The sequence below is a fragment of the Emys orbicularis genome, chromosome 10, assembly GCF_028017835.1.
Source record: "Emys orbicularis isolate rEmyOrb1 chromosome 10, rEmyOrb1.hap1, whole genome shotgun sequence".
NCBI classification, from domain to species: domain Eukaryota; kingdom Metazoa; phylum Chordata; order Testudines; family Emydidae; genus Emys; species Emys orbicularis.
Genome location: NC_088692.1, coordinates 17,740,407 through 17,753,412, shown reverse-complemented (window position 1 = coordinate 17,753,412; position 13,006 = coordinate 17,740,407). Strand labels below are relative to the sequence as shown.

The window sequence follows — 13,006 nt, the reverse complement described above, 5'->3', positions numbered from 1 at the left end:
CGCAGCCAGACACCAGGGCAATTAGAAGAGCACACCAGGAAGCGCTGCGCATCAGAGAAGCTTTGAAAACCAGTTTCATGACTGGCCAGGCTACAGTGTGAAATTTCTGTTTGTTTCTCCTTGATGAAAACCCGCCCCCTTTATTGACTCATTCTCTGTAAGGAACCCACCCTCCCCCTTCAATCACAGCTTGCTTTCAAAGGAAATAAAGTCACTATCATTTTAAAATCATTTATTCTTTATTAATTGATTATAAAAAGAGGGAGAGAACCCGGGTGGGGTTTGGGAGGAGGATCGGCGGGAAGGAAAAGGCCACTAAAAAAAGGTTAAAAAAATGACAGCCTTTTGCTTGGGCTGTCCACTGGGGTGGAATGGGAGGGTGCACGGAGCCTCCCCCCCCCCCCCGCGTTCTTACACGTCTGGGTGAGGAGGCTATGGAACATGGGGAGGGGGATTATACAGGGGCTGTAGCGCCAGTCTGTGATCCTGCTGCCATTCCTGAAGCTCCACCAGACACTGGAGCATGTCTGTTTGCTCACGCAGCAGCCCCAGCGTTGCATCCTGCCTCCTCTGATCTTCCTGCCGCCACCTCTCATCTCGAGCGTCCCTCCTCTCCTCACGTTGGTCCCTCATGTCCTCACATTGGTCCCTCCTGTCCTCACGTTCACTGGCATCTTTCCTATACTTTGAAACCATGTCCTTCCACTCATTCAGATGAGCTCTTTCACTGTGGGTGGATTCCATGATTTCCGTGAATATCTCGTCTCGCGTCCTCTTTTTCCGACGCCTTATCTGAGATAGCCTTCGGGACGGAGGAGGGAGGCTTGAAAAATTTGCAGCTGCTGGAGTGAGGGGAAAAAGGAGAGAATTTTTTAAAAAGATACATTTTACAGAACAATGCTTATACTCTTTCACGGTGACCAAAACTATTCACATTACATAGCACATGTGATTTCTGTGCAAGGTCGCATTTTGCCTCTTAATATTGAGTGCCTGTGGCTTTGCTGCTAGAGATCACAGACGCAGGTCCGGGCAACAGAATTCGGCTTGCATGCGGCCATGGTAAGCCATTGTCTTTCGGCTTCTGCGCCCTCCTTTCCCACATACCAAGCAAAGCCCGTTGAGTGCTGCGGTTTTCCTGTTAACCTTCAGCAGCAGAAAACAAACTAATCCCCCCGCCCCATCCAATTCTCTGGATGATCGCTTTATCCCTCCCCCCACCGCGTGTCTGGTATCAGGGAAGATCCCTTCTAGGCAAACGCGAAAAGCTCAGGGCCAATTCCCCCCCACTCTGCGCTTGGCTAACTGCAGGGAAGGATTTCGTTTCAGCCACAGGCAAACAGCCCAGTAGGAACGGCCACCTCTGTCCCCTTAATTAAATTCCCTTATTTCAACCAGGTTACCATGAGTGATATCACTCTCCTGAGGATTACACAGCAAGATAAAGAACGGATGTTGCTTGAATGCCAGCAAACACCGGGACCATACGCTGCCAGGCTTTGTCATGCAATGATACCAGATTACTTGCTACTAGCATGGCGTGGTCAAGTGTCCTACCATGGAGGACGGAATAAGGCTGCACTGCCCAGAAACCTTGTGGAAAGGCTTTTGGAGTACCTCCAGGAGAGCTTCATGGAGATGTCCCTGGAGGATTTCTGCTCCATCCCCAGACACATTAACAGACTTTTCCAGTAGCTGTACTGGCCGCGAAAGCATCCCAAGTCCTCAGGGCAAAGTAATCATTAAAAAACACTTGCTTTTAAAACAAGTTGTTTATTTTAAAAGGTAAACTCACCTGAGGTCCCTTCCATTGGGTCATGGTCTTGGATACTGGCTTGGGAGGGTACTTCTTTCAGGCTGAGAAAAAGATCCTGGCTGTTGGGGAGAACGGAGTGCTGTGTGCTCTCCGCAAGCTCGTCCTCCTCCTCCTCCTCCTCTTCCCCCTCCTCAGAATCGTCAGGTGTGGCTGATGAGATTACCCCCGCCTCAGAATCCACGGTCAGAGGTGGGGTAGTGGTGGCGGCCCCCCCCTAGAATTGCATGCAGCTCGGCGTAGAAGCAGCATGTCCGCGGCTCTGACCCAGAGCGACCGTTTGTCTCCTTTGTTTTCTGATAGGCTTGTCTGAGCTCCTTGACTTTCACGCGGCACTGATCTGAGTCCCTATTGTGGCCTCTCTCCATCATGCCCTTGGAGATTTTTTCAAAAGTTTTGGCATTTCGTCTTTTCGAATGAAGTTCTGCTAGCACTGAATCCTCTCCCCGTATAGCGATCAGATCCAGTACCTCCCGTACGGTCCATGCTGGTGCTCTTTTTCGATTATCGGCCTGCATGGTTACCTGTGCTGATGAGCTCTCTGTGGTCACCTGTGCTCTCCACGCTGGGCAAACAGGAAATAAAATTCAAATGTTCGCAGGGCTTTTCCTGTCTACCTGGCCAGTGCATCCAAGTTCAGATTGCTGTCCAGAGCGGTCACAATGGTGCACTGTGGGATAGCTCCCGGAGGCCAATACCATCGAATTGCGGCCACACTAACCCTAATTCGAAATGACAATATCGATTTTGGCGCTACTCCGCTCATCGGGGAGGAGTACAGAAATCGATTTTAAGAGCCCTTTATTTCGAAATAAATGGCTTCGTTGTGTGGATGGGTGCAGGGTTAATTCGATTTAACGCTGCTAAATTCGAATTAAACTCATAGTGTAGACCAGGCCTGAGGTAGCTATCGCGATGTAAAAAACTACCTTTTTTAAAGCAGTGAAGACATAACCAGCTATACTTAACCACCTCTCTACAAGACTCTTCAGATCTACAGATGAAAATCTCTATAGATGTGCCAATTGCAGGAGCTGGGCTCCGGTTTGAAATCAGTGAAATGTATCTAAAGAGAAACAGGATCAGTCTGTAGATCAGGGATCATTGGTTTGTTATATATCTTTAAAAAAAAACTGGTTTCTATGTTGTCAAAATGTTGGGGAAATCTTTTTACACAAAATCTTCATGCTCAAGTCTAGTGCTTTAATTTTAGATAAGGGCTTGTATTTCTACATCGTGAAATTTGCTATCTTTGTAACTACCAGTAAATACATGTTGTCCAGAGGGTAAATAGGACCCAGATGATGCTATACTCACTTGAGACTGTTCTCCATTTATACAGATCTTATTGCTTTATTCATTATTACTCCAGGAAGAATAAAGCCATTTTTTGTCTTGTTCAGATGCTGACATCTATTCTTTTTGTTCCTTGTTACTAGGCAGAAAATCTATTGGATCTAATTTTTGTCTTTTATTAGATTCAAAATGAATCACCCACTAATATAATACTGAAGCAATAAAGACTTCGGGTAAAGAAGATTTCTCACCCACAATCAAGGAATCAGATTCATCATGACTTATCACTATAATGAAGCTTTTGAAAACCCAGACTATCACTACTCAGAGACATTGGAGATTGACAGAAGGTAAGTTTGAGTAATAATTTATAAAAGTTCTGAACAATAGTACTGTTGGTAATAAAGGAAATTGAATATTTAGAACTCATGGGAGTGTGGGGGATGGAACTTGTTACCAGTTCTATTTTTGCCATTCATTTAAATCACTCCTTAGTTCTTGTCTGAGAATGTCTGTGGAGTCTGTCTTTTGCAGTGTTGTTTTAGCCAAGAAGGTCCCAGGATATGAGAGAGACAAGTTAGGTGAGGTAATATCTTTTACTGGACCAACTTCTGTTGGTGGAAGGTACAGATCTGAAGAAGAGCTCTGTGTCACTCAAAACTTGTACCTTGCACCAACAGTAGTTGGTTCAATCATACCTCAACTACTCTGTCTGTATTTTTACATTTCTACATTTGTCATAGTGGCTCTGTTATTATTTTACACTTTAAATTAATATGTTCCAGGATTTATAGTTGCAGGTACCAGGGATTTGTTGGTTTAATCAATTTTTCAGCAGATGTGCAGACAAAAAGTTTGCTGCACGCTTGGAGCCTGATTTTACAAATGCTTATGCATATACTTACTTTGAGTGGTCCTCCCACTGACTTCAGTGGGACTGAAGTTTTCGTCTCTTTAATTCAGTTCATGATTGGCACTTATGTCAGAGCTTTGATTCTAAGGATTGTATATTATGAAAATGTTTTAAAATGTGGTAAAGTAAGATGATACATAACTTATTTATATCAAAAAATTGTTTGACTACTGCGCATCTAGAAACAAAGGTAAATAGATATATCTTACCTTTCTGGTCACTGTTAGTCCCTCCTTTTTGTTTGTTTGCTCACACAGCAGAGAAAGGAATTCATCCTTTCACCAAAACCTTCCTGAGTCCTCCCTGGATGAAGACTCGTTGTATGATTCCTATGAAGGTCGCAGTGGAAGAGGACAAAGAAACCAGGATTATCCCATGGCTATACCAATGGCCTCGATGCAGCCTGGCTTCCGATACAGCCACAGCGCATCGAGGTCGGCTGGGCCCAACACAAATCCATATGGAAATCCATATAGTATGTAATTCCACATAGCAAAATCCTATGTATAACAGACAGTATTTTGGGGATCCATTCCTGAAGTTGATCCAAATACCTGCTCATCTTGATTTCTAAAGGAGCTCTACATTCAAGGCAGGATCAGGCCAGAGCGTGTTTTATAGAAGTGTCCCTTTTAGGAAACTAAAATGTAACATCTTTGTGGGCAAAATGAGAGGGAGGAAAACCCTTAGTTTTTTTTAAAAAAGAACGTTTTAGCAAGGATTATTTCCATCCTGTCACTCCAGAGTTTTATTTTTTGTTATGTTGTGCTTGGGAGGAGGAAAAACAGAACGTTAACATTAGTTACCTACATTTTAAAAAGTGATTAGTGGGTTTTGGGTGCTTTCTTTTCTGGGTGCCCAACTTGAGACGCCTTAATGAGGCCCGTTTTTTTGTTTTTGTTTTTATTTTTTTGGAGCACTTTCTGAAAATCAGGTACCTTTATGATGTCTTATGTTGAGCCTCCAAAAATTGAAACACCCACAATCACTAGCTACTCTTGAAAATGTAGGCAGCTAGCATCATTAAGTTTGCCTTTCAGTAGTCTACGGCATGGTGTAACTATACTATACAATATAATGATTGATTTTAAATGGGTGTACAGTATTAGAAGGAGGGACGAGAATAATTCAAGGATCTATTGTGCTATGCACAGTAGCACTAAGTTTATTACTATATCAACAAACCCAATCTTCTGTGAACAGTTTTAAACATTTCTTTCTGGCTTAATGCTTCTGCTTTTCCCTCTAACAGCTAATCCTTCCTTTGAGTATGAGCCAGAATTAGCATACACATCTCCCTCCACCTTTCATGCCGTGGATGGTCCTTACGTACGCAGATCTTCTGATGTGTCTGATGGAGGTAAGGCTTAAGGCGCAAAGATGGAATGGCCAATGAGAACATTGAAACTTTAATCTCCAAAGGAGGATGACAGCTTTCTTAGGCTTAAACTAACCAGACTTTATCCCTTGATAAGATATTTCATACTAATGAATGTGGAAGGTTCTTTATTTAGTTCAGGTGGCTGATTGTCCAGGAGTCCTCACTGAATCCTAGTCACCATTAAATATCAAAATATTTCTTGACAACAGAGGGTCCTGTGGCACCTTTAAGACTAACAGAAGTATTGTGCCACAGGACCCTCTGTTGCTTTTTACAGATTCAGACTAACACGGCTACCCCTCTGATTCTTGACAACACTACTTCATTGTACCAGAGCTTCCCGGAATCTTTTGATTGGACCCCATCTCATGGCAATGAAAGTAGAGGAGGTTGGGAATTTTTTGATGAATCATTTCTTTATCAAAAAATGCCAGTTTATCTAAACTGAGACTGTTCATGAAACAGGTTTTGATTTGAGGAATCTCCCAACTTGAGAAAAAAGTTGTAGGGGGGGAAATGTCAAAATGTCTTGACATTTTAAAAACAAAAACATCAGGCTTTCCAATTCAGTGACTTTTCACTTTTAAAACCTTTTAATTTAATTTCAAAGGGGATGGGGAGAGGCTGAAATTGAAACAAAAAGTTTTGATTGACCTGGGTTGGTTTTTTTTGTTTGTGAATATTTTTGAGATTTTGACTTTTCGTCACGATTCGATCTGAGAAGAAATTTTTAACTCTCAAAAATGTATGTTTGGGACATGCAAACTGTTCCCTTGCCTCACCCCACCAGCTGTAAATGAAGAGTATGGTATGAAGCAGAGTCACCTATTTGAACTTGAATTCCCTATAAGCAGCTGTACCCCTGTAAATCACTTGTGAAGTTATTCAGGGGGTTGTGGGGCAAAATTCTTTGCTATGGTGCTTCCACTGACGTCAGTGGATTTACACCAGCAGAGAATTTGGCCCATCATGTTTTTGTGTGAAGGATAGTCCTTAGTAGTACCTAAAGGGGTGGGCCTCGGGCAGAGGGGGAGGGGCGAGCCTCCCCCACGGACGCGTTCACCCACCACCCATGCAATCAAACGACATGTCCTTTGGGACTGGAATAGTGTAGGGTTGAATCTTTGACTAGATACTGGAACACAGTCAGTCTTAAAATGATGGTATTAGTGGCAATTTATTGTCTGTGCCCTGCATAACAGACTATATTGTAGATCCATCAGGTTTCAGCATCCTGTAATCCTTTTCACTGTGACATATTTGGTAACTGTTTGCTGCTTCTAGAATTCCTATAATGAAGAATTCTCTTCTAGAGTTGTTGCCTAGATACGCTGGAAAAACACCTCTCTTAGCTATCCTTAACCAACTTTAACCTTTTAGGAACATGTAAATGGATCTGGTTAACATCTGATTTGGGGGGGAAATTGGAGTCTTACTGGAAAGTAACAATTCTATTGCTTCATGGAAATGACCTGTTTCAAAATTCCACATTATAGAATATAGAGAGAGGGAGAGAAACTTAATAAATTTCTCCTTAAGACTTTTTATGCTTGGGAAATGGATATCCAGAGCAATCAACTGAAGGATAAACATCCAGACATTGAGAGTCCAGGGAGTACCTCAGAAAAAAGACAAACACATTTTCCTTTCTCTAATCCTTTTAAATGGATACAAAGAAAACTGACTCTGAGTACAAATGCTACTATCCCCATTGTTTATTCAAATCTGAAGGGAGAAATTGCTGAAGACCCACAAAGGGAGCATTTGTTAGCAGACACTTTAGACTTTCCTGGTCTTCAAACCCCAGGAAACCTAAATGCAGAAGGGGAATGCAGCTCTAAGCTGCCTGCATCTTCTTCCCAAGTGGCTGCGAGTGACCAGAAAATGGTGTTTGTAAACTTTTCTCGCTCTTCAGCTTCAACAGAGGAAGGTATAAGCATCCAGTGAACATAGAAATGTCAGTGTTTTTGAATATTGGGATAGGGGTGAGAAGATGTGTTGAACTCTGATAAGAAAACGGGAGCCTATCTCTTAGGGCCAGATTCAGATACCCTTTCTTATGCTGAATAGTATGTTATTCCAGCAATAATCTCACTGAAGTCAGTGTGAGTCCTTGTGTAGTAGGGTTTACCGTGCATGTATCCCAGTCTGGCCCTTAAAGTTCAGTTTTCAAGTCTGAAAAATTACACATCAAATGTGGGAGGATGGGTATTCTTTACTTAGCTGGACTACGTGGAAAGTGAATGCGTAATGAACAGGTCTGGCTAAGCAAATTTGGCATTACATTTCTTAGTTCACTAAAAAGTGTGTCTTGTTCAGGTAGCTTCAGTCAGAGATATAACAGAAGACAAGCTGACCTGGTCTACAGGATGCCTTCCAGCCTTCTCAGACTAGACTCAAATGCAGAAACGTATAACGAAGACAAATATAAACAAGGTAAGGTACTTAGAGAAATGGTGGGGGATTTAAATATATTCTTATCCCAGAAAAATGTGGAAGGCCTTGATAGCCAATATAGAACCACAAGAGAACTTGAAACAACTTGCCACAAATGGCAGTCTCTACGCTAGAGAAACCCAGCTGTGAAACAGTAGGGGTGTTGAGGGTTGGGCTTGCTAAATACATTAGCAAGAGTTGGGTGTAAAAGCCTGACATGGTTGTGTTTTGCAATATTTGGCCTTGTCTTCACTAGGAAAGAAGATGTATATTTGGCATGTTAGCTAACATGTTCATTAATTGTGCTAAAATCCTATCTAGATAAGGCAAGTTGTAGTTCTAACACATGTTAACTGGTTGCGGTAAACCTTAAGCTCCCCACAAGGTTTTATTGTGCCTGGCTAACATGGGTTAAAATGATAACTGTTTAATCTACACTAGAATTTTAATGTGTTAATTAACATGCTACCTGACATGTTTTTAAACTACACCATTTTTCCTAGTGTAGACATGGCTTTTATGCCCTAGCTGATGCTATTTTACATTTTTAGATTCACATTCAAGTGACTCTCTCAAACTGACAATTATTAAAACGCATAAGCCTCAAAATAACAGATCAGAGCACCATATCTAAAAAGCTTTTCAGCAAAAGTACAATTTGTTTCCATTAGCGCTAAATTTACACACTACTACTAACTAAATATTTTTTTAAAACAGAATTAATTTTCAATTCACTAGGTTTGTTTTTTATGAAAATATAGAAACCAAAACCCCACTAGAAAAAATAGCGAGTAAGAACCTTTTTGGAAAGCTTGAGTCAATGTTTTTGCTTATTTTGTATTACAGCCCATTGTACTAACAGTAAACCATCACTGGGTATGAATAATTTTTGAAAGCATTAAAAACTGTATTCTCCCAATGTCTCTGTATTACAGAAACATTCATTCCAGAAAACTAAGAATATTTAGTGCAATACCACTGCTAGCTATCACTAGCTCTCAATTTCCCATCGTTTAGCTGAGTCTTGGAAGTATATTGGATGTCTTATTTTCAGTCTTCCTCCTCTCATTCTTTGTATGAAAGTTAAGATGTTGTTATCTAAAGTTCTGGATGGATATAATTTTTTTTGTACATCCCACCTACAGAAGAAAAGTTGATCAAAAATCTTGCAAGCATGTCCAGCAGAGAGAGAGTTAAAGCAATCCAGAAGACACCAAAGACCATGAAAGAAAAGAGAGACATCAGGTAAAAGCAGAATGTTTATTACAGCTTAGTATTAATGTGAACACACATACCGTTTCTGGCATCTACTTAACAAATGCAGGTGACTGCATATTTCCTCTCTAGATTCTCGGTCAATTATGGAACAAAACAACTGGAAAATAATAACCTGTTTTAAAGTAGCATCTTACAAGGCAAATCAGCATTCAGTAAGGATGGCAGGATGTGCATTTTTATTGGATGGGAGCAACGTTTCCTCTCGTTGACAGCAATATCCTGTTCTGTTTATATAAGAAATGTCATATGAAATGTGGATTGTGATGTTTAAGAGTTTCAAAAGAGTTTTCAGCAATAAGAGTGGAGAAGAGGCCAAGCAAAAGAGGTTGAAAGTAATGGCTGATTTGTCACTATCACAGAGCCATTATAGAGGATATCCAAAGCCCATCACCAACAATAAGCAGGTGTTAGATGCGAGTAGGCTAGATTGGCACCAGATTTGTCTGTCCTGAGGCAGATTGCCAGTTAACAGAAAGACAAACAGCAAAGCGCTCTCCCTAAAGTCCACATTTTAGTAACTTTTTGGCTGCTACTGAGTAGAGCTGGCCGGGAATTTTTTGATTATCTTTTTTTCTGAAAAATGCTGCTTTGTCAAAACTAAAACCGTTTTCAAAACCCGGTTGATTTCTAGATGAATTTTCCAACCTGAAATTTTTTAAAAAAAAGTTTATAAAATGTCAAAATGATTTTTTCTGACAATTTTAATGAAAAATTCTGATTTTTTGCTCTGGTTTGAAACAACTTTCTGTTTTGAAATGTGAAACTAATTAGACTGAAAGCATTAAAAATCTTGAAATTGAAATAAAATGTTTCGATTGACCCAAACTGAAAATTATTTGTTTATTATTTGGCAGGAGGGGAGGCCTTTTTCAGCTAGCTAAATTTTTTGTGATGTTGACCTTTTGTCCAGATTTAGGATGGTAAAAATTTTTAAACTCTCAAAAGTATACGCTGGCCATATCCTGCCCAGCTGTGCTCCTGAGCACGTGCATAACATTTGTGTTTGCAGGAGTCTGTTAAACACAATGTGGTATGTTAAATGAGAAGTTCTTCATTGTTTTAATCACCCTCCTCCATGCTGTTCCACAGGAATAAAGTTCTCATGGAGAAAACAAAAAAATCTGTGAGCTCCAGTACTCGGATTAACTGTTGTACACAGTGTCTGTACAAAACAGCATTGGTAAGTGCACCCTGCCTTGTACACACAAGTTGGGTTAAACTTTTTTAAACTAAGATCTCATTGCTCACTCCAGCATTGCATAGCATATTCCCTTGTGTTCCCTTTGCTTGCCAATAGGCCAAATAACCAGTGCACTTTTATTTTATTTTATTTCATTTCATTTATTTATTAAGTTGGATTATGGTAGCATTTAAGAGCTCAAGTCAAGGAAAGGCATCCTACAAATGAGAAGAAAGTGAAGGAGGGAAAATGTTCCTAATTTAAAAATACAAATATGAGAAATGTGGGATTGTCTTGTGTGACATTAATTTGAATACTATGTAACAAGTGCAGTATCAGATTGCCTGTTAATGATCATATTTCTATCTCCTTCTAATATTAGTCCTATCGGCGATTTAAAAATGGCCTGTCAGAATATTTGCACTTATTGCAACTATGGCAGAAGACTCTGAAAGTCATCCGTGGCAAGTTTGGAACCAGTGTTCTTTCCTATTTTGTTTTTCTGAAGTGGTTACTGACTTTCAACATCTTCTCATTCCTTGTAAACTTCAGCTTCATAACAATCCCACAGCTTATAGCATCAGGACCAAATAACCTTTCGTTCAACGGTCTGGAGCTTCTGACCGGGGCTGTAAGTATGTAGAGGCGGGCCCAAACTAGTACTGTATACAAGAGAGATATTTTATAAAATCATCCTAATGTAAAAAAATAGCCACAAGCATTTTCTAGTAACAGCTCGGTGGAGTGGTGGAAGTTTTAATAGTGCTCTTATTTTCTTCTGGTCACTGTAAAATTTTTAATTTGCCTTATAGTTTCATAAGCTGCCCAGTAGCCTGTATGATATTAATTGATCTCACTCTAATTCCTAGAGCATTTGTGTCCTATTCAAAAACTGCTTGGTGCCTTTTTGGCAGCCTCTCAGCGAGCGATTGAATAGGCATGAAGACTGCATTATCCTTTAACCCCTTCTGAATTATCCTAAGACACTATCAGCAGTGAATCTTCCCATGCTATCCTGCCTCTGCAGATATGTTAAGGACTTCAGTTTCCAATGCTGGCACATTTCATAAGCACTGAATTCTTGATTTTTGCAAGGAGCTGGGCAAATCCTTGCATAGAGACGTGTTGAAGTCAGCGGGGCATTACTCGAATGGACCTTTAAATGTGTGCTGGGATCTCTACTCCATCAGGGCCTAAATACCTAAATATTTTTTGGGGGAAGAAAAACCTAAAGGAAAACATCCCAGTATCCCATACTGTGCTAATTTTACTGACACTAAGCTACTGTTTGGTTGTTTATTTGGTCAGAGAGGAGGAGCTGTTCCTTTTTTGGGGAGGTTAGTTTTTTCCACACCTGACAAGAAGGTTGCATCATTTCCACTGTACACGAGGGGGGGGGCGGGTGTCTATCTAGTGAAATAATAACCCAGACTGGTAGCTAAGACCTTCTCAATGTGAGGATGCCATGTTGTTTTTTTAAGAAGGGTAAATATGAACATTCCTGCTGGAATTCTCTTGCAATGTTGCATTTGTGCATTTCAGTTAACAGTTCTCAGTCTTCAGTTGTAAAACTGTTGTGTTCCTAAGTTTCTGGATGCAAAGTAAAAGTATAGCACAAAGGAATTAAAGTACAGTATTTACAGAGTGTGTCCTCGGAAAGGTGGCCAAATAACCTTTGATCTAATGCCAGTTGCAATAATTTTAACTAAGGTCCACTCCTTCAAGGTGTTGTGCACCTGCAGCTCCTCACGTTGATCTCTAGGAAAAGGAGGGGTGCTTCATTGGCCACAAGAAGCACTTGGCACCTGTAAAATTGTGATCAGTAGTTGGGGGGAAAGGAGGGCCTAATCCTGCAAAAACCTTACTAGCAAGAGTGATCTCATTGGGGGTGAATGGGTCTATTCCTGTCAATCAAGTTTTGCAGGATCAGACCCTTGAGTACTCCACTTTATTCAATCAACAGCATGTCTTTTGAGTGCTAACCCAATTTCCATATCATTTTAGGGTTATTTTAAAAAAACAGTGCTCTACTACGGTTTTTACACCAACTCTACAATCACGAAAACTGAGAACAAGTCCTCCTATAACATGCAGCTGGCCTATATTTTCACTATTGGGATTTATTTCATCATCTGCTTCTTTAGCTTGGTGTACAGGTACAATAACTATATATTCCTCCTGCACTTTAAAATGGATATATCTGTATGAAGACAAAAATGCTATTCACATTTTAAGAGCGTCTACTAGTAGTAGTAATAATATCCTTGGCCACTAATTTGGACATGCTGCTGTTGACGAATTCCTGTTTCTAGTTCCTGATAGTAATAAAAGAATCTGGTGAAATTAAATACGCTGTCATCAAATTTCCCCAGTTTAGGGCTACATAGTGTCCAAAGTGCTGCCAGACCCACCAGACAGGGTGTAGAATCACTGCAAAGACACCATTGACCCCCCAGAAGAATTCTGGCTTAGTCAGTTGAGTGTAATCCCATTATGAATGCTGCTGTCCATAACTTCCATGAGTGATTTGCTGCATTGAAATGGCCCTTCAGACGCAGCCATTGCTGACATGGAATAGGGGAAAAGAAGGCAGGAAGTAGCAGGGTATGTAAAGAGACCTGTTGACCTCAGTTTCTCCATCTGTAAAATGTGCATAAAGGGAAAGGGGAGTGACTGTAACTGAACTCTACATTCACTAATCAAGGAAGG

The 13,006-nt window shown here is 40.6% G+C and overlaps 1 protein-coding gene across 12 annotated transcripts in view; it reads left to right on the top strand.

The window, feature by feature from the left end:
- Positions 1-13,006, top strand: part of TMC5 (transmembrane channel like 5) — a 50,272-nt gene that overhangs the window by 15,955 nt on the left and 21,311 nt on the right. For 6 of the 12 annotated variants that reach the window (XM_065412546.1, XM_065412542.1, XM_065412553.1 and 3 more), the window contains 8 exons: positions 3,253-3,459; positions 4,280-4,497; positions 5,275-5,382; positions 7,723-7,839; positions 8,985-9,084; positions 10,207-10,297; positions 10,680-10,928; positions 12,302-12,453. In XM_065412546.1, the coding sequence (XP_065268618.1) occupies positions 3,386-3,459; positions 4,280-4,497; positions 5,275-5,382; positions 7,723-7,839; positions 8,985-9,084; positions 10,207-10,297; positions 10,680-10,928; positions 12,302-12,453 (1,109 nt within the window). In that variant the 5' untranslated portion in view covers positions 3,253-3,385. Of the gene's footprint in view, positions 1-1,591; positions 1,786-3,252; positions 3,460-4,279; positions 4,498-5,274; positions 5,383-7,722; positions 7,840-8,984; positions 9,085-10,206; positions 10,298-10,679; positions 10,929-12,301; positions 12,454-13,006 lie in introns of those variants that run through there. The other 6 variants (XM_065412547.1, XM_065412543.1, XM_065412549.1 and 3 more) reach the window with 3 other exon arrangements.